Genomic DNA, 25,623 nt, shown 5'->3' with positions numbered 1-25,623 from the left:
AGAACAGTACTAAGGCATTTCTACATTCATTTTATTTTAGAGTTGTTTATTGCAACTGACTTTGAGAGCTTTGTTGTAGACATCCATTTTTACTGCTTCACTTTGTAATCCACAACCCTACTAAGGTTTACATCTGTGTCCTGGTTTGGCACTTGGCTAAAAATAAAAGGGATGCAGGTCTTTTGCTGGCACTGCTACATACTAACTATGGGGCGGATTTTCAGAGCCCTGCTCGCCTAAATCCGCCCAAATCCGGGCGGATTTAGGCGAGCAGGGCCCTGCGCGCTGGTGAGACTATTTTACATAGGCTCACCGGCGCGTGCAGACCCCGGGACTCGCGTAAGTCCCGGGGTTCTCCGAGGGGGGCGTGTCGGGGGGCGGGCCCGAACCGCGCGGCGTTTCGGGGGTGTGCCGGGAGCGTTTCGGGGGCGGACCCGGAGGCGTGGTTATGGCCCGGGGCGGCCTGGGGGCGTGGCCGCATCCTCCGGACCCGCCCCCAGGTCGCGTCCTCCGGACCCGCCCCCAGGTCGCGTCCCGGCGCGCAGGAGGCCCGCTGACGCGCGGGGATTTACGCCTCCCTCTGATGCGCCAGCAAAAGTAGGCCTATTCGCATAGTTTGAAAATCTACCCCTTAGCGTTCTCTTCTTGTATCTTTCCTTCTTAACACTTGTCTTTAAAGATGGCTTCCCCTCTTCCAAAATATCTGCTGACATTTTATTTTCAGGGTATACAAATTTATGATTCAGACGGGGACATCCTCCTGTTTTTATGCAGTTCGTTGCTTTGTTTAGTAATTCCCCAGCAATGATACAGCCTCTTATTGACTGGCTTTCTGATTTTGTCTTCTAGCATCAGTGAAAGTTTCTTGACTGTGAAAGGTGCTGCTCTCTTCTTGCCACGCGGAAATGGATCATCTACTCCTCGAATCAGCCACAGACGCAACAAGCATGCAGGTAAATCCATCAACATCCTGCTTAAAAGGATTAAACTTTGAAAGCAGGCTGGGCTGCCTCTTGCCTGCCCACCCCCACCCCTCTTTTGCAGATTTGGGGAAAGAGGTTTTTCAGTGCATTGCCCCAGGGAAGAATCTGAGTCCAGCTTTTGATCCTTTCTTCTGTATTTGCCCCACAAAAGAAATAAATTAGTTTGGCTGCTATGTTAGTCCACTTGAATGCACAGAAATAAAGGTTAACGATAAAAAAAAGAAAAAATGAAGGTATTTAAAATGCCACAGAAAAGCTTGAGTTAATATCAAGCTAAAATGTTTCTCCTTCCAGTAGGGCTGAATTAGCCATGTCATGTGGGTGACATCATCCAGTAGTGCTGAACAGACCCTTCTCGCCTAACTCCTAGAACCTTTGCGCTGTTGTGCATGTGTGGGAGTTCCCGCGCATGCGCTGCCTCATGAACACGTCACTCTTTTTTTTGTGAAGCTTCTGCACGGGCGTGAATCCTCTCTCTAAGTTGTTCGGTACTTCATAGTTTCTTTTTAATCTTAAATTGCTTCAAGTTGCCTGATTGCCTTGGCAGACCCTCAACACCACTTTACACTGCTACTAAAAGAGGAAAAACAAAAAGTTAAAAACATGTCCATCTCCAAGGATTACATGTGTGACTAATGTCTATCACCAATGGCCACAATATTTGCTATACATGCATGGGGCCAGATCATAACTCAGCTAATTGCTACCATTGTGGCTGGATGTCCAAGGTCCCAGAGCAACTTGGCCTGGAAGATGGAAGAACTTTGCAGGTTGGTGAAAAGCCAAGGTCATTCCTTATCTCAGAGCAGCACCTCCTTAACCTCCTTCCATGCCGAGCCGAGCAGGAACTCCTCCTTCTCCTGTACCAATTTCCAGATACGCCACTCTAACAGGATCAACTAAAGTGTATAAGTACCACGAACAAGGGTCTGTAAGCCTTTCACAGTCCCCACAGGCCTCGTCAATGCAAAAGAAGTGCTATGCGTTGGAACTGGTGGCTCAGTTGGCACTGCCGAAACTGAGGACAGAGTCAGTCGTATTGACACACCAGGCCCCAGTGCCATGAAAGCATAGATCATCGTTAAAATCAGTATTCCAGCCCTCAGGCCTCATGTTCCCATCAGTTGATGTAGCTGTTTGCTTCATCGATGTTTCCTCCCCTTATCTAAACACACACTGGAGCATCACTGTATCTTCTGTCCTTACCTAAACGCGCGCACTGAAATGTCGCTGGGTTTCCTCCCCTTTCCTAAACGCGCGCACTGGAGGGTCGCTGGGTTTCCTCCCCTTACCTAAACGCGCGCACTGGAGCGTCGCTGGGTTTCCTCCCCTTACCTAAACGCGCGCACTGGAGGGTCGCTGGGTTTCCTCCCCTTACCTAAACGAGCGCACTGGAGCGTCGCTGGGTTTCCTCCCCTTACCTAAACGCGCGCACTGGAACGTCGCTGGGTTTCCTCCCCTTACCTAAACGCGCGCACTGGAACGTCGCTGGGTTTCCTCCCCTTACCTAAACGCGCGCACTGGAACGTCGCTGGGTTTCCTCCCCTTACCTAAACGCGCGCACTGGAGCGTCACTGGGTTTCCTCCCCTTACCTAAACGCGCGCACTGGAGCGTCGCTGCGTTTCCTCCCCTTACTTAAACGCGCGCACTGGAGGGTCGCTGGGTTTTCTCCCCTTACCTAAACGCGCGCACTGGAGGGTCGCTGGGTTTCCTCCCCTTACCTAAACGCGCGCACTGAAATGTCGCTGGGTTTCCTCCCCTTTCCTAAACGCGCGCACTGGAGGGTCGCTGGGTTTCCTCCCCTTACCTAAACACTCGCACTGGAGCGTCGCTGGGTTTCCTCCCCTTAACTAAACACTCGCACTGGAGCGTCGCTGGGTTTCCTCCCCTTACCTAAACGCGCGCACTGGAACGTCGCTGGGTTTCCTCCCCTTTCCTAAACGCGCGCACTGAAATGTCGCTGGGTTTCCTCCCCTTACCTAAACACTCGCACTGGAGTGTCGCTGGGTTTCCTCCCCTTACCTAAACGCGCGCACTGGAACGTCGCTGGGTTTCCTCCCCTTACCTAAACGCGCGCACTGGAGCGTCGCTGGGTTTCCTCCCCTTACCTAAACGAGCGCACTGGAGCGTCGCTGCGTTTCCTCCCCTTACCTAAACGCGCGCACTGGAGGGTCGCTGGGTTTCCTCCCCTTACCTAAACGCGCGCACTGAAATGTCGCTGGGTTTCCTCCCCTTTCCTAAACGCGCGCACTGGAGGGTCGCTGGGTTTCCTCCCCTTTCCTAAACACTCGCACTGGAGCGTCGCTGGGTTTCCGCCCCTTACCTTGATATGTGCACTGGAGCATCTTTTTAATGTGGCTAAAAGTGTGCGTGCTATGGAAGCCACTTGCGCTTTTAGCTACCTTTCAGTCTGACAGTTTTACCTGGGTAAATAACTTTTGAAAATTGCGCTTTGTGAAATACTGAGCAATCTGTACAAATACCACATCCAGCAGTAATAAGTTGTTTTCTAGCTGTTAAAATGTTTGTGCTAATATGTTTTTGGAATTCTTTAAGCCCTTTCCTGAGCTTTTCTTGGCCTTTGGGCATGGTCATGTGTAGAATGGTGTTGCCGATGACCTTGAATAGAGTACCTTGTTGTAATGTAATGCAAGTTCACGTTCTATTGTAAACCGAAGTGATGTGTAATTTTTACATGAATATCGGTATATAAAAATGCTAAATAAATAAATAGAATCTTTGACTCATTGTGGAAGGAGAGAATGAAGTTTTCTGTGACTGCTAATATAAGTGCTCCTAATGTTCAGGGGAATTATGGGAGTGCTACTAAAAGGAATTCTGAAGTAATGACAGAAGATTATTATGTAAGACGCAGTCCCTATGCATTTTGGGACAAAGTCCCTGGATATATTTTAACCGTGGACATTGCGCCAATTTCTGAAGTGAAAGTACATGCAAAACTTGCCGCGGGTATAGAGTACCCATGGACGTTTGCATCTTCTTTTTCTGTGGGTAATTTTTTCATGGAAAATAATGCGTGTAGATTTGAAAATGAGATCTGCGTGCGTATCTTTACTCCCTTTGCTCCCTGAACTGTAAATGCGGGGAAAAGTCCCCACGTAGAGAAGGCAATTTTTGCACAATCGATTTCTGCATGTAAATGACTTTTGAGCTTGTCTTCCTTGTAAGTATCTGTGCTTGCTATGTGTAATTTTGAAGAGTTTAGTTTTAGCCTTTTTTTTTTTTTAAGTGCAAAGTACAACTGTCTCATTTGAAAAGAACAAAACAGGTGGTACTCAGTGTTAACTCTCTGGCCAGACAAGATGGATTTGAAATGTTAAGTGAAATCTGTTTGTTATATGCTCGAGAGTTCTTGCCTTTTTTTCCCTAGCCCAGGATTTTTTGCACAAGGTGCTGATACGGCATCCAGTTTAACAGTTTAAACTTGAGAACATTTTCCTTGCAAAGGAACCAGTAGATTTTATAGCATGATAGTGCTGCGTCATCAAGAGCGGAGCAGGTTGTGGCATATAATGTTACAACTTGCCATGCTACAGGTTGGTGTAAAGCTTCCTTGTGTCCTGTGAATGAGCACCAGTGAAGTGAATCACACGAGTCCCCCCTGCCTCAGGGGATGCAGAATCTTAGTGGCTCCAGACTCAAGACGCAGGGCTTAGAGCCAGTCTACCACCCACACCATCACCTGAGACTCAGGAATACAAGCGAAAGCTACGAGCTTGGCATAGTGAGACATTGCCAGGTGAAAGCTGTGCAACATGTGCACACCTTCTGGTTCTGAATATTAACACAAGCATTGACCCTGCCTGGAGTATCTTTGTTCCTATCCACTGTGGTGCGTGCCTGAGTATGCAAACTGCAGAAATTCCTGGGAGGTCACACAGGGAAGGGTTTTTTTTCTTTCTTATTTATTTCCTTGATGCCCTCATTTTCTTGTGCCTTGTTCTGAGCTCTTGCTACATGGAGAGTTAAAATCATGTGGCTGTAAGAATCAAGTAGCATATAAAGCAATGAAGGCTTTTAGTGTGACTGTGTTCATCCCGGTTTATTATAACTTTAGCCACATTATTACAATGGCCTTGCTGATTGTAACATTCCTTTCAAACCTGTTTGAAGTCCTGTGCAGAATTTATTTCTCGGGATGGCCTGGGCTTCTTTCATTTAATCTGCTCATGAGACAACTTTTCTTGTTTTCCTGATGTCAGTGACGTCTCTTGATGAGTGAGGCCTCTGTAGATTGTAATATATTTAGCTATGTGAAATGGTGGGGAAGAGGAGGACTTCATTTCTCAGGCAAGGCATAAGGAGCAGTAAGCAGAGTCATTTCTATCATTTTGCTTTTCTGTTGCCAGAGTGACCATTGCTGGTCAAGCCCTTCCTCAAAGCTTCAAAATCAGTGGCAAAGTTGTTTTACTTAGCTTCTCAAAAGTGAATCCCTAGAAACAGTTGATAAGATATCAGGAATAACCAAGAATAAGAGCTCTGACTGTACAGGAAACTGGCAAAACTGTTCCATGAACTTCAAGAGAAGCCGTGGAGCACTAGCAAATACATAAACTATTGTGTGCAGTGCTTGCGCCAGGTAGCTAGCAAGGTCACTGGGCTGCCGAGTTCACCTGTTCATTACATTTTGCTGCCAGACATGCTAGCTTACTATTTATGAGATTTGAAAACCCGCTATTTATTGCCTGCTGATTATCGTCTGCCTACCTTAAACACTATACTTCAGCCAGCCGAGTTTTCAGTCTCCTGTTGATGGTCCATGAATCAGGCTAGTAGCCAAGGGTGAAATGAAAGGGATATTGAGGAAAGAAATAGGACGTCGGGGCAGAACCGGTTCAGCAGCCTGCTCGTTCCTTACCCTTTCTGCCTGTATTTGTTTCTAATTAACTATAGAAAGACGCTGTAATACTGATTTCTGAGTAACCTCACTTCCCTATGCTTCTCTCTCTTTTTTAGCAATAGGTTCTTTAAATTGAGAATTTGGATTTTAAAGGAAATTGATGTTTTCTCTTGTGAATCAAAACCTTTGCAGTTCATATTCAAAATCTGGGGCTTAGCTGGACAAACCCCGAGTTTTGATTTCCTGCCTCTCTCAGTGGATAAGTCGCTACCCAAATAAAAAAGAGGTGGCGGAAGTGGGGGCTTCAGTTTAGCCAGGTAAATCTGGTCGTAATGGAGAGGAAAATCTAAAGTTATCCAGCTAAACTTGTTTCCTGCCGAATATCCTAACTAAAGTTTATTTGGGTAACTTGCTGCTGCCCAGCCCCTCTCAATATGGATTTCTTTGCTTTTTTCTTCAGCCACAGTTCAGTTACTAAATGTCTTATTACAGTTGCTTTCAAGCTTGGGGCAGGAGGATGGGATAGGGGAGGGGGCAGGTATAATATGCATGGTTTGATATCTCAAAAAGAATAAAGACAGGATGGAGGCGGTCCAGAGAAAGGCAACAAAAATGGTGTGGGGTCGGTATCGGAAGACCTATGAGGAGAGGCTGAAGGATCTGAATATGTATTCCCTGGAGGAGAGGAGGTGCAGGGGAGAGATGATACAGGCCTTCAGGTACCTGAAAGGTTTCAATGATGGATGGACTTCGAACCTTTTCCGTTGGAAAGAAAACAATAAAACAAGGGGCCAGGGGAGACGACTCTGAACCAACATCAGGAAGTATTTCTTCACAGAGAGGGTGGTGGGTGCCTGGAATGCCCTTCCGGCAGAGGTGGTGAAGAAGAAAACAGTCAATGAATTCAAAGGCTCATGGGATAAACACTGTGTGGATCTCTAAAGGCTGGAGGATGGGAATGAGATAAGCATAAAGGGGGGTAACCTGCTGATACGGTGGTTACTACCCTTAGCAGAAGGCATGGAAAAGATTACTACCCTTAACCAATTTGCTTTGAGGCTTTAATGCAACTGCAATATTACTCCCTGCTTAGACGACAGGGGGAAAAGAGAAATTAGATTCAGACGACAACCGAGGGCCCCGGCTTCTGTGGTCTTGGCATAATGATATGCCAGACATAAGGGAAAAAGCACAGGACTGCTTCTACGACCAAATCCTAAAAATAAATGAAGAAAGCGTGCATGGAAGTAACTTGCTGGTACGGCTGTTGCTATCCTTAACCAATAAGCCTTGATGCTTTTGATGCAACTGCAACATCGCTCTCTGCTTCGAAGGAGCGGGATGGAGGGAAAGAAGAATTTGGATTTGGAGACAACCAACACGAGCCATGACTTTTTACAGCCTGGGGTACTGATGCACAGACATTAAGGAAAAAACACAGGACTGCTTCTACGGCCAGGTCCATAAGCAAAGTACATCAAGCAGCACTGACTGATACATGGGGGTAACCTGCACAGCGCGGCAGATGCTACCATGGGAAGCTTGCTGGGCAGACTGGATGAACTATTGGTCTTTTTCTGCCGTTATTTCTATATAACTTTAATTGCATTGCATTTGTATTGCAATTTTAATGAAAAGCTAATTTTTTACTTTTTTGGGGGGAGGAAGGAGGAGGGTCGTACAAATGTTATAGAGGAGGGGGAGATGCAAACTTAAATGGTTTGAGAAACAGTGTCTTAGAACACGTGGTCTCTTACCCTGCCATGATCTGGTCTTTGGCATGAAGGTTAGTATGACAGTGTCCCTGTTAAATTTTTAGCAAAGTCCTGCTATATGTTTTCTTCAAACGGGGACCCATCAGACGCAAGCAATACCCATTCAGTTGTCCATGCATGGTGGAGTCTGTGTGTGGTGTGTGTGTATGCTGCTGTCAGTTCCTCCTTGCACTTGTTGAAAGCATACATGACAGCTGTTGTTCAGGTCTCTACTCTCTTCCCTGGGGCTTAGGATGATTCTGACCTTTTACAATTAGTTATTGCATTAAGGTACACTTGCTCAAGGCAGATTGACTTGATGACTTGTTCATCAAGGTACTGTTTGCAGAAAAATAATTGAGAGAAACCAGGTCCCGTAGCAGTGTTCCCGCTGATACTTTGTCTCAGTGTGTGACATGATGATCGAGCAGTTTCAGATGTGTTCAAACACAGCATGCCTCTCCTTCCCCCTTTCCCATCCTACTGGTAGTAGCAGGCATCTCCCAGAGCAAGGGAGCACCTCCACAATGTCTTGCCCCAGACTCAATCTGTGACTGTTCTCATGTGTTTTTCCTCCCAGGTGACCTCCAGCAACACCTACAGGCCATGTTTACGTTACTCCGTCCTGAAGACAACATCAGGCTGGTAAGTTGTTCCTTCTACTCCCCAGCCCAACTTCTCCCTTTCTTCTTTCCCGAAATCAGGGATCTTTTTACTTCCAAAGAGAATTTGTGACCCAGCCCTCACTTTTAGACATCTCAGAGCACACTGGAGTTTGGTAATCCCATGTGTCTCATTTTGGACATAGTGCAATCTGGATCTTGTAGATCTGAGATATTCATTTACTGGGTTCTCCATTGCCCAGCGCTCAAGGTATAATGACGTGCCCTCATAACTGCTTATTGTATTTTGCCCTGAAAAAAAAAATTTGTAACCTATCATTAAAATCATCCATTGTACCTGAAGACTGGAGGATAGCTAATGTAACCCCAATATTTAAAAAGGACTCCAGGGGCGATCTGGGAAACTACAGACCGGTTAGCCTGACTTCAGTGCCAGGAAAAATAGTGGAAAGTGTTCTAAGCATCAAAATCACAGAACATATAGAAAGACATGGTTTAATGGAACAAAGTCAGCATGGCTTTACCCAAGGCAACTCTTACCTCACAAATCTGCTTCACTTTTTTTGAAGGAGTTAATAAACATGTGGATAAAGATGAACCGGTAGATGTAGTGTACTTGGATTTTCAGAAGGCATTTGATAAAGTTCCTCATGAGAGGCTTCTAGGAAAAGTAAAAAGTCATGGGATAGGTGGCGATGTCCTTTCGAGGATTACAAACTGGCTAAAAGGCAGGAAACAGAGAGTAGGATTAAATGGACAATTTTCTCAGTGGAAGGGAATGGGCAGTGGAGTGCCTCAGGGATCTGTATTGGGACCCTTACTTTTCAATATATTTATAAATGATCTGGAAAGAAATATGACGAGTGAGGTAATCAAATTTGCAGATGATACAAAATTGTTCAGAGTAGTTAAATCACAAGCAGATTGTGATAAATTGCAGAAAGATCTTGTGAGACTGGAAAATTGGGCATCGAAATGGCAGATGAAATTTAATGTGGATAAGTGCAAAGTGATGCAATTAGGGAAAAATAACCCATGCTATAATTACACAATGTTAGGTTCCATATTAGGTGCTACTACCCAAGAAAGAGATCTAGGTGTCATAGTGGATAACACATTGAAATCGTTGGTTCAGTGTGCTGCGGCAGTCAAAAAAGCAAACAGAATGTTGGGAATTATTAAAAGGGAATGGTGAATAAAACGGAAAATGTCATAATGCCTCTGTATCGCTCCATGGTGAGACCCCACCTTGAATACTGTGTACAATTCTGGTCACCACATCTCAAAAAAGATATAATTGCGATGGAGAAGGTACAGAGAAGGGCGACCAAAATGATAAAGAGAATGGAACAGCTCCCCTATGAGGAAAGACTAAAGAGGTTAGGACTTTTCAGCTTGGAGAAAAGACGGCTGAGGGGGGATATGATAGAGATGTTTAAAATCATAAGAGGTCTAGAACGGGTAGATGTGAATAGGTTATTTAGTCTTTCAGATAATAGAAAGACTAGGGGGCACTCCATGAAGTTAGCGTGTGGCACATTTAAAACTAATCGGAGAAAGTTCTCCTTCACTCAACGCACAATTAAACTCTGGAATTTGTTGCCAGAGGACGTGGTTAGTTCAGTTAGTATAGCTGTGTTTAAAAAAGGATTGGATAAGTTCTTGGAGGAGAAGTCCATTACCTGCTATTAATTAAGTTGACTTAGAAAATAGCCATTGCTATTACTAGCAACGGTAAGATGAAATAGACGTAGTTTTTGGGTACTTGCCAGGTTCTTATGGCCTGGATTGGCCACTGTTGGAAACAGGATGCTGGGCTTGATGGACCCTTGGTCTGACCCAGTATGGCATGTTCTTATGTTCTTGAATTTATTTAGACTGAATGATTGAACCTTGAAATAGAATCAAAAGCAATTTAATATACTCTCATTTACAGATGAGCATACACAGCATATAGAATACTTAAAATACTGCATTGTGCTTAATATGTTTTGGAAAGGAGAATAGCAAATTATATGCATAAACAAACATTAAGACTAGTGTAATTTATATTTGGTTTAGAATTTACATTTTTTCTGGAAGTTAATTTTTTTTCCAGATATTGAATCATAATCCAGCCTTTAAATTATTCACATGCTTTTGGAGTTGGTGCAGAAAGTCCTACTGATGACCTAATGTTTTTTGAAGAGTGCTTGGGATGTCCGTTTTTCCTGTGTAGTGTGCTTAGCTATCCTACAGTTACAGATGTGCACGTATGCACTGCACATGTCTGCTAACGGATATGAAACAACTCTCAAATAAGGATCAAGTTTGTGAATCAGTGGGCATGGTAGTATCATTAAACTGAATGTACTTACATATCGTAATAGGAGGATGGCACATCCAACCAATTCACATTTACCTGTTCATCTCCACTCATTATTTTGTAGACCTCTATCATATCTTCCCTCTGCTGTCTCTCCACCAAGCTGAAGAGTCCTAACCTCTTTAGCCTTTCCTCATAGGGGAATCTTTCCATCCCCTTTATCATTTTGGTTCCCTTCTCTGTTCTTTTTCTATTTCTGCTATATCTTTTTTGAGATGCGGTGACCAAAATTACACACAGTATTCAAGATGAGGTTGCACCATGGAGCGATACAGAGGCATTATGATATTCTCCATTTTTATTCTCCATTCCTTTCCTAATAATCCCTAGCATTTTATTTGCTTTCTTGGCCGCCGCCGCACACTGAGCTGTGTAGTCAGATCTCCCATCTGAGGGCTTCTGGAACCACCTGTGTTACAGGTCAGATAAGGTGAAAAGCTGAACTGCCCAGAGTGTACATATGAGGCCTAAAATTAGGTAGTAAAGCCTGAGGGGGCATGATAGGATGATGGGCTAACCACATGCTAAGGCGTGGAGGCAGTGGATGACAGAGTCATGGCCTCCCTCCCCAGTGCGGTTATATCACAGTATAACCACAACCTCCATGGCTCACTCTTATTACAGAATTACAGTATCTAATTAAGTCAGGAATCCTAACAGATGGCTGCTGCCAAGCCAGTAATTACTACCCTGTCCATTAACATATAATGCCACAAAGAGCATGTTGGTACATACCCTCTCAGGAGAGTTTACTCAAAATCCATGAAAATGTATTTTTTATCAAAATAAATACATTTGTAAAAATAACAACTGTGATTTAAACTTCCATTGCTTTGTTCTAGCATAACAGTAAACGTACAGTCCCTTTCGGTGGCAGCTTCGGTAACAGACCATTCTCCACTTTGTTGCTGCAGTGGCAGTTAAAGCTGTAGTGATCACATCAGACAGTTTAAAGAAGAGGATAATTTGGGGTTATTAGATTCTCTTTGCTAGATCGTTGGCTACATTTTATGATTTATGGTGGAAAGCATGTGCAGTGCTGCAGCTGAATGAGGATTTTGTAGCAGAAGACTTAATTCTTTTGCTTTGAGTCCTATGGATTTGCATGAGGTGAAAAGTTTGAAAACCAAAGGGAACTGTGAACGGGAGAGGCAAGAAGTCTGGCTCGTACCTGATCTGTCATTTAAGAATTTTTGATAGTGCTTTAAGAGGCTTTTTCACCATTTAAGTTTTACTTTCATGTTCACATTTTTTCTGTGCACTTTAAGCTTGCAAGTCCACAACAGTGATACCTGGGCTGGTGCTCTTCATGGCTCTCGGTTTGGCCCTTTTATAGCACAGAAAGAATATTGAGCTATAACTTAAAACTTGCAAGTTAATGTAGATCTGCCTCGCTGAGATGTGGCCTTCTGAGCAAGGAAGTTTTGAGTATGAGAGGCAGAATCGCTCTCCACTTGTGCAGTTTGTCATCCCCTCAGCACAATATTTTAGCATCAGCCAAGATTCTGGGCCTTTTTTCATTAAGCTTTTCTTCCTATAAACATAGAGTAGGAGAGAAGCCACAGCAAATTGGGACCTTAGTGTTATCCAGCCTTTAAAATGCAGTTTTCTAGTCTTTAGTTCACAGCTCATCTTATGTTCTCTCAGTCCTCTCTTCTTCAGACTCTGGAAACTTTCTGGCATGGCAATTTGTACATGTTGGCCAAAATAATACATAAAAGGGGCAATCAAATCAACTTACCCACCTGTTTTTATTCACACAAATGCCTTTGTTTCTTGCCCTGAAAGGGGACAATCTTGTGCAGGCACATTGCAGCCAGCTTTCAGAGGGAGCATGCACAATTGCAAAGCATGAGTGCTAAAAGCAGCTCCTTGTGCAATCTATGGGGAAGGGACATGAAAATCGAACGTGTGCGCATGGATTGTCTCCCCTGACATTGTCTTTGTTTAGCCCTGGAAACTCATGTGGACTTTTAACCAGGCAGAAGGAGGCAGTTTTCAGACAGGGCAATTTATCCAGGTAAACAGCCTTGAAAATTGCTTCTGCGTGCTTTAAAAAAAGAGAGAAAGGAATGGAGGAATAGCAGTCTGAGGACCAGGAGAGCCACTGCTGCTGCTTGTGACCCTCCATTTCTTCAAGTACAAACTTAGATTCCCTGTAAGTACCCAAATCAGTCCAGACTCCCAGGTTTTGCCTCCCTTCCAGCAGATGGAGACAGAGAAAGTTTTACTGACACTGCCACTTAACATGAGGTGCCACCTGCAGTCCCTCAGTATTTCTCTGTCTTCAGCAGATGGTGGAGGTGCAAAGCCTGCGGTCTTGAGTTTTCAAAAAAAATAACAAATCAGAGTCAGACCAGAAGATTTAAGAGTGCTTGCCTCCAAGGCAGTTGTTAGGTCCTGGAAGGACCATCCCTCTTGGTCTGTGAAGCGGACGAGCAGGGGGTCGAGGACCCTTTTGTTGCTCGGTCCTTCTTCGCCGGACAGGGCAGAAAACTGGGGGTCCCAGTTCCCTTGTCCTGAAGGATGGACTGAGCCTGCAGCCATTCTTTAAGGGGAGTGTTTTCATTGCCTGTTTAATGTTTTTTCTTTACAACAAAAAAAAAGGGTGAAATTAAAGGCAGAGGAAGCGAATAGGGATTGCCGTGGGATGACATGTTTTACCCCGGCTCAGCGGCCATCATGTCTAAGTTCAGGGCTGCTGCACAGGCCGCTGAGGGGGGATGGGATTGGGGATTTCCCTCCTCCTTTATCTCCAGGTGTGAGGAGGGAAATCCACTGGAGGAGGGGATTTCTATATGGATTTCTACGGGGGAGGTCCATAGATTGAGGGGCCTCCCTTAGGAAATGAAGAGGATATCCAGGAGGACTTGGATTTTTCCTCTGATTTTGTTCTCTTATTACACAAAGCCTATAAGGCCAGGAAAGCCATGGGCCGACGCAGGGCTGAGCAGGGAGCTTTGGTGAGGCCGGCCAAGAGACCCAGGCCCTCCAGGGCAGCAGGGGCTACGAGGGTCTGGCGTGTTGTAGGGGCCCCAGTATCAACGACCGCTGCAGGGAGCTCTTCAGAAGTGGAGGATTCACGAGGGCAAGACCCTCTGGGGTCGGATCCGGATCAGGTGTTGTCCAAGAACCCAGCCATCGAAGGCAGTGATCCCCAGGTGGTATGGCTGTTCCACAAGGAGTAGCTGGGTCCTCTGACACCCAGTTCCTCCAGAACAGCGGTTATAGAGATCCTGCAAGAGGAATCTGAATTGGGAGCAGTAGACCTGGTCATGGCTGGCCTCCGAGGTCCAATGAGGTCTTTTCCATTTCACAAGTCGGTCAGCGCATTGAGTGGGATACTCCCAAAACAGGCCTGAAGGTCAGCAGGGCCAATGATAAGTTGTATCCTTTGCCTGAAGATACACTTGAGCTTCTGAAAGTCTCAAAGTTGGATGCATCTGTTTCGGCTGTTACTAAGAAAACGGCCATTCCGATTGCCAGTTCTACAGCTCTGAAGGACCTTGAGGATAGGAAGCTGGAGGTGCATATCAAGAAGATTTTTGAGGTGTCTGCCCTTGGCGTTCGAGCTGCTATGTGTAGCAGTTTTATGTTGAGGGACGGCTTACGCTGAGTGCAGCAATTGCAAACGACAGCACATCTGGATGTGGTACGTTTTCTACGAGGGGCGAAGAATTTGCATCCTCTGGTTCAGAAGCCTTGTCCTTCCTGGACCCTTAACGTAGTCCTTAAGAGCATGTGTGTGCCTCCATTCGAACCTTTGAAATGAACTACTATGAAAGATCTCACATTGAAAGTTGTTTTCCTGGTGGCAATCTTTTTGGCTCGTCGAATCTTGGAGCTTCAAGCCTTGTCATGTAGGGAGTCTTTTTTTTTGAGAATTTCAGATGCGGGAGCGTCCTTGAGAACGTTCCTTCCTTTCTGCCCAAAATAATGTTGTCATTCCACTTAAATCAGTCACTGGAGCTCTCGTCCTTCCCAAGTTTGGTCCCTACAGCATCTCAAGCTAAAGAGTTTCGATGGTTGGATGTAAAGCTTGCTCTGATGCAGTACCTGAAGGTCACAAACAGCTTCTGCTTGTCAGATCATCTTTTTGTGCTGTAGAATGGTGCCAAAAAGGGTCATAAGGAGTCGGGAGCCACAATTGTGCAGTGGTTGAAAGAGGCTATTAGCTCCGCATACTTTGGTCAGGGTCGCCCTGTACCAGAGGGGCTATGGGCGCATTCTACCCATTTTCGGGCGCCCTCCTGGACCGAGTGTCAGCAAGTTTCACCACAGGAGATCTATAGAGCGGCTATTTGAAAATCATTGCACACTTTCGCCAAGCATTATCGTCTGGATGTCCAGGCCCCAGAGGTGAAAGGGTGCTTTAAGCGGGACTCTTGCAATCCCACCCTGTTTCGATAAGCTTTGGTACATCCCAGGAGTCTGGACTGATCTGGGTATGCACAGGGAAAGGAAAATTGGTTCTTACCTGCTAATTTTCATTCCTGTAGTACCACGGATCAGTCCAGAGTCCCGCCCAGTTGAGGAAAGGGATACTTGCAGAGTCCGCTCGATCTGTTTTAGTGTGATTACTCTGAAGAATGGCACAGGTTTTGTTAGTTCTACACAGGGTTTTGTGAGGGCTCTGTCATCTGTTCCAGGTTCCTCTTCCCTCTGCTCGTTCAGGGATGTTAGTTGGTTATTGTGTTGGTATTTGTTTCTGTTTTGGCTTGGGTACAGATCAATACTGAGGGACTGCAGGTGGCACCTCATGTTAAGAGGCAGTGGCAGTAAATCTTTCTCTGTCTCCATCTGCTGGAGGGGAGGCAAAACCCAGGAGTCTGGACTGATCTTTGGTTCTACAGGAACGAAAATTAGCAGGTAAGAACCAATTTTCCTTTGTGAGCCCCCTGGGGCAGGGAAATATCTACAGCCCCTGAATGTAATTCACTTTGAGCTATCAATAAATAAATAAGGTTTAAGAGTAATAATAGTAAAATAAGAGAGGACAGTTCCCAGGATCTAGTGCTCGTTCGTATTGTCTCTGGTCACATTACACTCTGGCCTGCTGTCAGATACCACATATTTTGCTATTATAGCCGCTGTTTCTCCTCTTTTCCCCCAGGAATACAGAGTTTTTCTTGCTCATTCTTTTATGAGAAGTCTTGGATTTTCTCTCTCAGCTTTGGGAAACGTGTCTTTGTATTTTGCACAGCACAGGAAGAAATGCATTTCTATTTCTATTTATTCCAGTTTCTTGGGATTTGTAGTTCAGTTTTTGTCTGCATCTTTTTGTTTCTACTCCTTGGACTCTTATTCTGTGTTTGGTGAGGGTCTGTCTGTGTTCTGGGTATGCGACTGAGATGAGGGATACTACAAGCATGTAGATTTGGTGCAAGGATCTGTAGCATCCCAATTTGTTCAGTTTTCCAGTCTTAATCTCCAGTAGGAGGTGTATTAGTGTTCTAGGCACGTTGCAATATTCCTGGAAATTAGTGCTCGTTTGGTTTGGCAGGTTTTTTGTTACATCACATAGTTCTGGGTGTTTATGTTGTAGTTTCGGAGGAGACATCGGAACTTTAATATTTTATATGGTGATTGCAAGGGAAAGTGTCCTAATTTTGCTTTGTACCCCTTAGTTTATTCTGTTGGTCCCTCTTCCTCTCACATCTCTATCCTGTTGGCAAACTGGCATGGTAACCCCTTCAGTGATTGATTGGATAATTGTTTCCTGCAGAACTGGAACGTGATGCCTTGTTGTAGCTTCATGGGATATAGACGACAGTGCAGTGCCCCCTCACAGTACCTCTTCTCAGAAGAAGATGTTATCACAGCCTTGCATCCCATGTGAAGCTATATGCTCTTAGGGCATGGGTCTAGTATTAGAGCCTCTGAGGGAAGGAATGTATACATATGATGAAGAAAAAAGGGACTGAGAATAGTTGTTTGTGCAGAAATAACCCCCCTCCTCCAAAACACACATACGAAAATCACAAGACACTTTCTCAGGGGGGGGTGCTTTTTAAGGAAATGAAAACCCTTCTATACAGAATGCTTTCTTCTAAATTTTAGAAGTAATTAAACTGGGGCATAACTCATCATAGAATTAGCTTTCAGAAGTACCCATCACAAATAAAGGGGCAAGTAATGGCATATAGCAGCAACTCAGCCGGCATCCCCTTTAATTAAAAATCTTTTACTGTTATGTGGTGCAGCACAGTTTACAGGATATTGTGAAATATTGTTTTATATTTCTGCATGCACCTCTATGCCTAGATTAGTAAAACTACCTTCCTTCAAAGTTGTCAAGAATGTGATAGGATAAAATAACACACTTACCCTTGTATAGAGGTTCAGTAGATACTGCAGTTTCCGCAGAATTATCAACGAGCTCGCCCTGGGAGAGCAACAGATACTTTCACCAGGAAGGAATCGGAAGGGAAATAGGGGAAGAAGCCAGAACTGATTTAGGGATTTCCTTTTGAAAATTTGGGAGAAGGTGTGCAGAAGTTATGTCAGTATGCTGAATTATTTGCTTTACTCTGTCTTTCTTGTTGAAGAAACAAAAACTAGTCCCAGTCTTTAACTAGGACTTATCTTTGAGTTTTACTGCACGCTTATGTCCGAGCAGTACCATACCCCTTGGAACCAATGGTCACTTGTTTCTAATCTGAATGAATTGTTCCTATGAAATACTTTTGCAGGACTTTAAATGCAGTCTGGCTAGAGTTCCTTTCCTCTTCTTCAGTGTTAACCCTGCTGTGTGTTTGTGTTTTATTTTAGGCCGTGAAACTGGAAAGCACGTACCTGAACCGCACAAGGTACATGGTGGTGGTTTCAACCAATGGCAGACAAGACACAGAAGAAAGTGTGGTGCTAGGAATGGACTTCCCTTGCAATGACAGGTACCTGGAGAACTAATGCTTCCTCCTTTATATTTAAATCAGATTTCTACATTGCATGAGCTGCCTCCTGCAGTGTCAAGAGCACTGATTTATTAGGTATCTTATGCCATCTCTCTAACTTTTCCTTCCCTAAACCCATCCCTTTGCAAGAGCAGGGAGCAGCTAGTGAAAAAAAGCTGGAGAAGCTAGAAGCTGTGTTTAAAAAAGGATTGGATAAGTTCTTGGAGGAGAAGTCCATTACCTGCTATTAAGTTCACTTAGAGAATAGCCACTGCCATTAGCAATGGTAACATGGAATAGACTTAGTTTTTGGGTACTTGCCAGGTTCTTATGGCCTGGATTGGCCTCTGTTGGAAACAGGATGCTGGGCTTGATGGACCCTTGGTCTGACCCAGTATGGCATTTTCTTATGTTCTTATGTTCTTAAAAGACTTCTTAATATATATGTCTGGTTGCCAAGGGCATTTGTATGGTTGTTTCCGAATTGCACCTGTGCATTTGTGAGCATGTCTTGCTTAAGCACGTGTCTGTGTGCAAGCTGTGCTCTTGACATGATTGATGGTGCTCTTAGGGATCCAGTTTACATGAAAGATTGAAATGACTCTTGTGAGAGAGCTTGGGACCCTGACTTCTCGGGCCTTAAGAAGTGGCACAGGGCTGTGGTGATGCAGGAGAGGTGTTTGTGCTAAATCTGTGATGTCCTTGATGTGATGCAACGTCTCCCACGCTATTACTTGTCATTTGGCCTGCTGTCTTTATTTATTTAGATATTTAAATTATCAGAGCTCTTTTCGAAGGATTGCAAAATGTGCCCTTGAAACTTTCTGACCTCTGTCTCTTTCTAACTGGAAGCAGTAAAAGACCTTGCCTGTTCATGCGGCTGTGGTTTCAGTGCAAAAGATTAATATGTAATTTTAGTTTTGCAATAGCAGTTAATCTTATTTTTTTAATACGTTTAAGAAACCCACAAGGAGCAATCCCTCTGCCATAGACTACAGCCTATTCCTTGCAGTTTCCCCAGATAGCTACAGTCCTGATGTCTGTTAAGATGTGTCGCACGGGAAGGGCAATTTTCAGAGCTGCTTATGTGGGTAAAAAAAGGCCTCTTGAATGCTACCCTGCCCTCCTATCTGGTATGGGAGGCAAAGTATGCACTGAGATCTGCCCTTCTATTCCAAAATCTTCTTCGCTCATCTCTGGTCATTTTAATTTATTTTTTTTATCACAAAGGAACAAATACATTCAGCTGAAAATCACCTATAAAAGCAGAGTTGTTTGTCTTTATATTTTTATTATTTTTTAATATTTTACTCATAATTAAATATTAATTTAAATACAGTATGCACATATACAATTAGCACGGCAATCGTAAATAGCATCTCCAACCCACTTTTCAATTAGAGTATATTTTTGAACAATGTAACCGTAAAATATTGGCACCGCTTGGATAACTTAGAAAACTATCAAACCTATTTCGTGCCTAAATGTAAACAGTTGTGATGGTGCACTACTAAACGACGGTATAGAAAAGTTTTTAAATAAATAAAAATAAATAAATAAAAATAATTGCGCTAATTATTATTTCAGCTTCAATATGTTTGCTCGCATTTTTGTGGCTTGCTGCTTCCTTCCCACTCACATACGTATACTAGAGAACTCATTTATTTTATTTATTTCCAACTTTTATATATTGTACACTCAGCAAAAGCAGGCCGGAACGGTGCACAACAGTATAAAATACACAATAATAAAACTCCAATAAAAACAAAATTAAAATACAATTAAAAATCTTAAACCATAGAGCGTGTACCAGATGTCTCAAACCTAAGTGTGGGTCATGATAGTAAAGGGTCATCTCTCTTTCTGAATGGAGTCTTGTCTCTCCAGATATTGCAGTCTTATTCCTACAGTGTTTCTCTTAAGGGAGAAAATTGCCTAGAAGCACAGTGACGAGGTAGCTCCTGTATCCATGTTTTATCCATGTGGAAGCTTGGCGAGATCTGCCTGTTGTACATGATAGCATGCTCTAATAGACATAACAATAATAAAACTTCCCCTGTCACCAACTGCAACAAAGCTGGAACTGTTCGAACAGCTGGAGTCTTTTGGAATATGCTTTAGTCTCTCTTAATTGCCAACTTCTCTTTACCAAGGCGAACTCTTGCTGCCTCACTAATTGCCTGTGCAAGAATCCATAATCTAAACAGGAGTTCTCCACACCCATGCAGCTGGATCGTGGTGGAGCTGAAGATATGCCTTATCTAGCCTGACAGACTAGCCCAGTTTCTTTTAATTTGCCATTATATAAAAAGAAGCTGATTCCCTGTGTGCACTTTAGGAAGAGCGCCGCCCGGGGATCCAAGCTAAACATTTGGCACATATTTAAGAGGCTCATGAGTTTGGGGTTTGTTTTTTTTCCATCCATCAACAAATTCTGTTCCACATGAGTGGACACAATCTTTGCCCTTTGAAAAATGGGACACAAAACCATAACATAAAATAACATAAAATAACCCTTTATCTCTAACTTAAAAAAAAGAAGAGAAATAAAATTTCTCTGTGTGAAGAATAAGAAGATGTGGTCTCCTGTTAACAAGTAACCACTGAAGAGCAAGTTGTGGATCTCCAGATTATTTTACAGTTCCCAACATCTTTTTTTCTGTCCTGATGGAATGAGAGAGGGAGCAAGGCTACTAATGGCAGCATCTGCTACAAATACAAGAGGTTTCACTTTTCCAATGAGTAATGATTTCAGTACCTTGCACGTTACATCTTATAAAAATAAGAAGCACCTTAGTGAAGGCATGCAATTTGGTTGTTGCCTCCATGTCAGTCCACTTTCCATTTCAAATTCCAGTTGCTGTTATGAACTTTCCAGCCCAGTCACACTGGCGTCACACTGGCGTCCCTCACACTGATCTGCCCAAAAGTGCAAATTGTAATAGAAATAGAAGCTGGGTTTTTATAATGCAGGAGTTTTAATCTGTTCCTGATTCTCCGTGTCTGACCAGTGAACTGGGCACAGTGTCACAAAGCAAAGACCCAGTCTTTTTTTAGCTTTCTTGGTCAAGTTCCTTAGATTGCAGGCTGTTGCTCTGGCATGGGAGCCTTCATATTTATAACTGGGGTCTTGACTTGTTGCTGGGGAGCGGTGCTGAGTGCTTGCTGAAAAGGAACACTAAAAATATCTCTGTCACTATTGGGCATCTTTTTAAATCCATTTTCTTTCCGTGAGCTCATCACATCTAGTGAACAGACAGTGCTTTGGAAATGGATCCCTTAAGCTGCAGCCTCTGGTCCTCCCACATTGCTCAGTGTGGCACGTTGCAGGTCTCGAGTGCTGGGAAGTGGAGACTGAGTGCAGTAAAGAGCAATTAAATGTAGGCCGGGCATCATATTGGGCATCTTTAATTTTATTAATTAATTCATACACCACCCTTCCCCGCACAGCTTTCTGGCTGGTGTTGCCATCACAAATTCATGATCCTGCTGTGAAGAGGTTTTAACTCGGTCCTGGTTTTCTTGTTAGCTTTAGATTTACTAAGCCACGATATGGATAAAAAGCACGCAGTAAACAGATGAATGCACGATAAAAGTTGTGTATCACGCGATATTAGGGCCTGAAACCTTGCCCCTATTACAATGAGCTGCATTACATGGCATTTGCCTGCACGAATTTTGCAAATCTATATAAAGCAGCTCATGCATACCTAATTGTATGCAAATAAAATAATGCGGCTGACTTAGAAAAAAAAATCAGCCTCGCTATTTTATTGTGTTTGAGGGAAGTGTAGTCCCAAGAGCAATGGGATGCAAACTCAGGTCCCTGATTGTCCCATGGGAAAATTTAAAAGGACAAGTGGCCCGAAATGCTTTCCCTCTGCCTGCCCACCCCCATCCCTTGCCACTTTCCAAGGCAGCTCTGGCCCCCCCCCCCCAAAAAAAATAAAATAAAAATAGTATATTTCAATCTGTGCGGCAATGATGCGCCTCCTTTCCAAACCCCTCCCCGTTCTCAAAAAAAAGTACCCCCATGCCTTCAAACCCCCTTCCAACTCCTCTCCCTTCCTCCCCCCGCTAATCCAAACATGCAGCAATCCCTGGCCCCCCACAAAAAATACCCCTACCCCCACCCCCTCTACCTTTTTGAAGGATCAAAAGAAGTTAGTTGGGGCCTGGAGCATCCCCTAGCTCCGGGTCTGGTAGAGGCAATTTTAAAAATGACATCGAGCAGACCTGGAGCTAGGGAGCACTCCAAGCCGCCATCAAGCCTTCAGAAAGGTAGGGAGGCTATCCGCTAGGTGCGAGTTAGCGAGGGGTTGGAAATTCGACACTATTCCTTCTATGGATGATGATATCAAGCATTTGAGGCGGGTTACTGCCGTCAAGCATCACAACCTTTCTAAGCTTCATACAGTTGGGAACCAGTTCTTGTCTAGGTGTCATGGAGGGCCTAGCTTTCCCTAGGTGCATCTCAGTAACCTTCCTTCTCTTTTATGAATCATTGTTTAAATTGGCTTTCCTTGCTTGGCACTATGAAAGTTCGCTGCCATCTCGCAGTCATCAGTTGATGAGGTAGGGGATGGGAGGGGGAGGTCACCATTAATAATGTTTTCAAATAATTGCTATCACACCAGATTGTTTTATGTTACAGTGTTTTATTGATGATGGATCCTGTGTGAGCAATAAAATGTAATTGCCGAGGATGGAGGATTGGTGTAGGGGTGCCCTTCCCCAGATCACCAGGGTCTATTTCTATGGCTGGGGCATGGAGGAAGGGCTGGGGGGGGGGGGGGCACTAGATCCTAGGGATATTTTCTTATTTGGACCCCAGGGGTGAGGGGGTAAGAGATGGGAGCTGCTAGGGTGGTGTTTGGAAAGGAGGAGGGTTTTTGAAAGCAGTGGGGGGGGTACTTCTTAAGAAAAAGGGGAGAAGTTTGGGAGGGTTTCAGGTCTTTGCTGCTCGGTTCTGAAGTAATTTGCTTTTATTTTGAGGGACCAGAGCTGCCTCAGGAGGTGAGGTGGGGGGGGGGGGGGGGAACATGGAGGTCTCCAAAGTCCGCCAGGAGGAAATTGTGAGGTTTGGGCAGCTTAGCCGTTTAACACAATGGCGGCCTCAGCCATTAGGCCCCGCACAGCCGTGCAATTTTTTTATCATGCATTTGTGCATTGATACTGCTGTGATAGTTTGTCAAGGAGGGACTCAGTATTGCAGGGAGGAAGAAAATAAAATAAAAACATGGTTATTTTAACATAGGTTATGTGATTTGGGGAATTTTTGGACTACTGTAAGGGATACTGATTTAGGTTACTGTTTTATGAATTGTAATATTTGAATGTTATTGTACAGTCATTTTATTGTTTTAAATTGTATTGTACACCACTTTGGCCAGACTTTCAGTTTTAGCAGGTTAAAAGAATTAACAAATAAATAAATCCTCCTACAATAAAAAAAAATTGCAGCTTAGTAAAGCTCCCACTTCGTTAGAATTTTACATTTTACATAACCACAGTAGCTACTACAGCAAAATCGAATGTAGTTGTATTATAGCTTAAATAGTAGATTATTTCCATAGTCATTGATAGAAAATTACTTATATTTTGAGCAGCATCGCTGAAGTTGTCATGCGCTTATTCTGCCACTTTTGCGGTGGAAAATTAGTTGCAGGGCATTTTCAAAGCGATGCGCCTGGGTATAAAGTTTTTTTATTAACATAGGGGTAGATGTTCAAAAGGTTACGCGCGTAACCCCCGAAAACCTAACCCTTGCGCGCCGCCGAGCCCATTTTGCATAGGCTCGGCGGCGCGCGCAAGCCCCGGGACACGCGTATGTCCCGGGGCTTCGAAAAAGGGGCGGTCCGTGGGCATGGTGGTGGTCCAGAGGCAGGCCCAAGTCCTCCAGCACAGCGCATGTTATAAAACCGGGGGGTACATTTGTGCGCGCCGGGTAGCACGCACAAATGTACCCCCCCCCGCGCGCTCCTTTAAAAATCTGGCCCATAACTTGTGGAGGAATTGCCCTCCCTCACAACGTGTGTACTTTAGACACATTGAGAGGGGAGGCGTTCCTGAGGAGGAGAAACAGTGCACGTAGACATCTGCACCTGCAGAAAAAGCAGGTGCAGAGATGTCTGCAGGTTGTAAATTTCAAAGCAAAAGTCCACATGTGCTTTCCCTTTGGAAGTTGATGCAAAGCCTGTGGGTAAAAAGCATCTGTGGACTTTTCCCCACTGCAGCAGTGTGAAATCCGCCCCCAAGAGAAGAGCAGCAGATACAGTCTGAGAGAGGAGTGTTAACAAGGATTTAATATTAAATAAGCCCAGATCACTTGGGGAGTCTGAGGCTAGAGATGTTAGATGGATCTTCAGTCTCCAGATTGAAATTTGCTTGATTTTCAGTTTGAGAGCAGTTAAAGTTGGATTTTCTATCTCCACTCTGGGCATCATTTTTGGAAAAGAAGCAAATAAACCAAAATAATTAAAGGGAGATGCAGATGATCTGTTTTAGCATGCTGAATATACAGAAGTTTCTTTATAGCAAGGTTATTGGCCATCAGCATCTAAGGAGCTGGAATGTCTGCCTTTGCCAATCATGTTCCTTTGGCAAGGTCAGCAGAGTCAGAAAGATGAAGGGATTCAGAAGGCCTTATTAATTATCTTCATGTTTAAAAGAAGCATTTGATGCCAAAGTTTGGATCATGAAGAGCTGCTTCAAAAATTCTACTCTGTGCATCTAGCCAGGACACCTACTTACGCCTACCACCTTTCTTCGCAACAGTCAGTAGAAGCAGCAAACGTTTCTCAGCCTAGCATGTATAGCAACACCAGCATTGGAACGTGTTTTGCTCAGAATGATAACATTTTCAAACCAGTCTAATGATTTTTAGAAGAAATGAAGACACATCCTTTCTTGCATACCCCTCCTTGTAGGTAAGGTCCAGATTAAACTGGGGTCTGAAAGAAGGCTTTCATTCTCAGGAACTTATTACATAGCTTACAGCTTAAATTGTGGTCCTCTATAAGCTACCAGAATGTAAACCACATTGTGTTCCATTACTCAAAGAACCTCTACTATCTAGATTAAATGATATGATGCAGTATTTTCTCACAAGTTCCAGTCTCGTTGATTGCATTTTTGTTTGCTAATATTGTCATGAATTTGAGTGTTGCTTTTGGTGAGTTGCAGAACGTAGGTGTAGGATATGGCTGTCTCATTGTCTCCTGCATAAGGTACACTGTGAGTACCCTGATAATGAATCCACCTTACTCATCTTGTGTCTGCAGCTGTTCCTGCACCATGGGTCTTGTGCTTCCCCTCTGGAGTGACACCCTTATCCACCTAGATGGTGATGGGTAAGGATTTTGTTTTTCATACTCACTAAATTATATTGAAATAGATTGGATATTTCATTACTTCTACAGAGCTTCATTTTGTGGAACAATAGTGTGCTTATTTCATATTTAAACCATTGTACTCTGGACTGTGGTGCTCCACCTTATAAGATTTAAGTCTGATTCTGGATTTCTAACTCCAGCCCCATTGTATTGTTAGACACAGGGATAGTTTAGTTGGTTAGGTTGAAAAAAAAAGTCACAAAAGAAAGGAAGACGCACATTTCTAAAGGCTAAACCAGAAAAGTCCAAGGCTTTATCTCTCTGACCTCTGGAAGCTGGGCAACCTGTGACTGCTCACTTTTCGTGTGCATTTCTCATTGCACATGTTACATGAGTTCCAGAGGGTAGTTTGGATATATCCTTCCCTTTTTGGTAGGATGAAACAAGACCACCAAGCCCAACCTTCTGACAGAGATGGGAGTTAGACAATCAAGATAATACGATCTCATGTCAAACAATTGTTTAATTATGTCCCTGTCTTTAGGGTTAATATGCAGAATAAAAAAACTTTTATTGTAAGTATAATTGGGAGATAATCAACAAAAGGCTGAATACTGTCCCATAATGTTGAGCAGTATTCAGCCACACACTGTTTCACTCCTCTCAGATGAAGAAAGAGAGAGGGTTTGCCGCCTGTGCTGATGGCCTATCCGGGTATATTCTAGCATGTGCCAGCTGCACGGTTCATTGCCCATAGTGACCTGTACTTTATTGCAGTCCATTCTGCACATCAAGTCTTTCACATTCAT

The 25,623-nt window shown here is 43.9% G+C and overlaps 1 protein-coding gene across 2 annotated transcripts in view; it reads left to right on the top strand.

Annotated features, from left to right (window-relative positions):
• The window catches only part of SSH2 (slingshot protein phosphatase 2), a 283,085-nt gene that overhangs the window by 203,257 nt on the left and 54,205 nt on the right, over positions 1 to 25,623 (top strand). For both annotated transcript variants that reach the window (XM_029611202.1, XM_029611203.1), the window contains 4 exons: positions 850 to 953; positions 8,180 to 8,244; positions 17,359 to 17,480; positions 24,764 to 24,832. In XM_029611202.1, coding sequence (XP_029467062.1) covers positions 850 to 953; positions 8,180 to 8,244; positions 17,359 to 17,480; positions 24,764 to 24,832 — 360 coding nt within the window. The remainder of the gene's footprint in view (positions 1 to 849; positions 954 to 8,179; positions 8,245 to 17,358; positions 17,481 to 24,763; positions 24,833 to 25,623) is intronic.

This window comes from Rhinatrema bivittatum, chromosome 8 (genome assembly GCF_901001135.1).
Source record: "Rhinatrema bivittatum chromosome 8, aRhiBiv1.1, whole genome shotgun sequence".
Classification (NCBI taxonomy): Eukaryota; Metazoa; Chordata; class Amphibia; order Gymnophiona; family Rhinatrematidae; genus Rhinatrema; species Rhinatrema bivittatum.
This window is presented reverse-complemented; position numbering and strand designations above follow the sequence as displayed.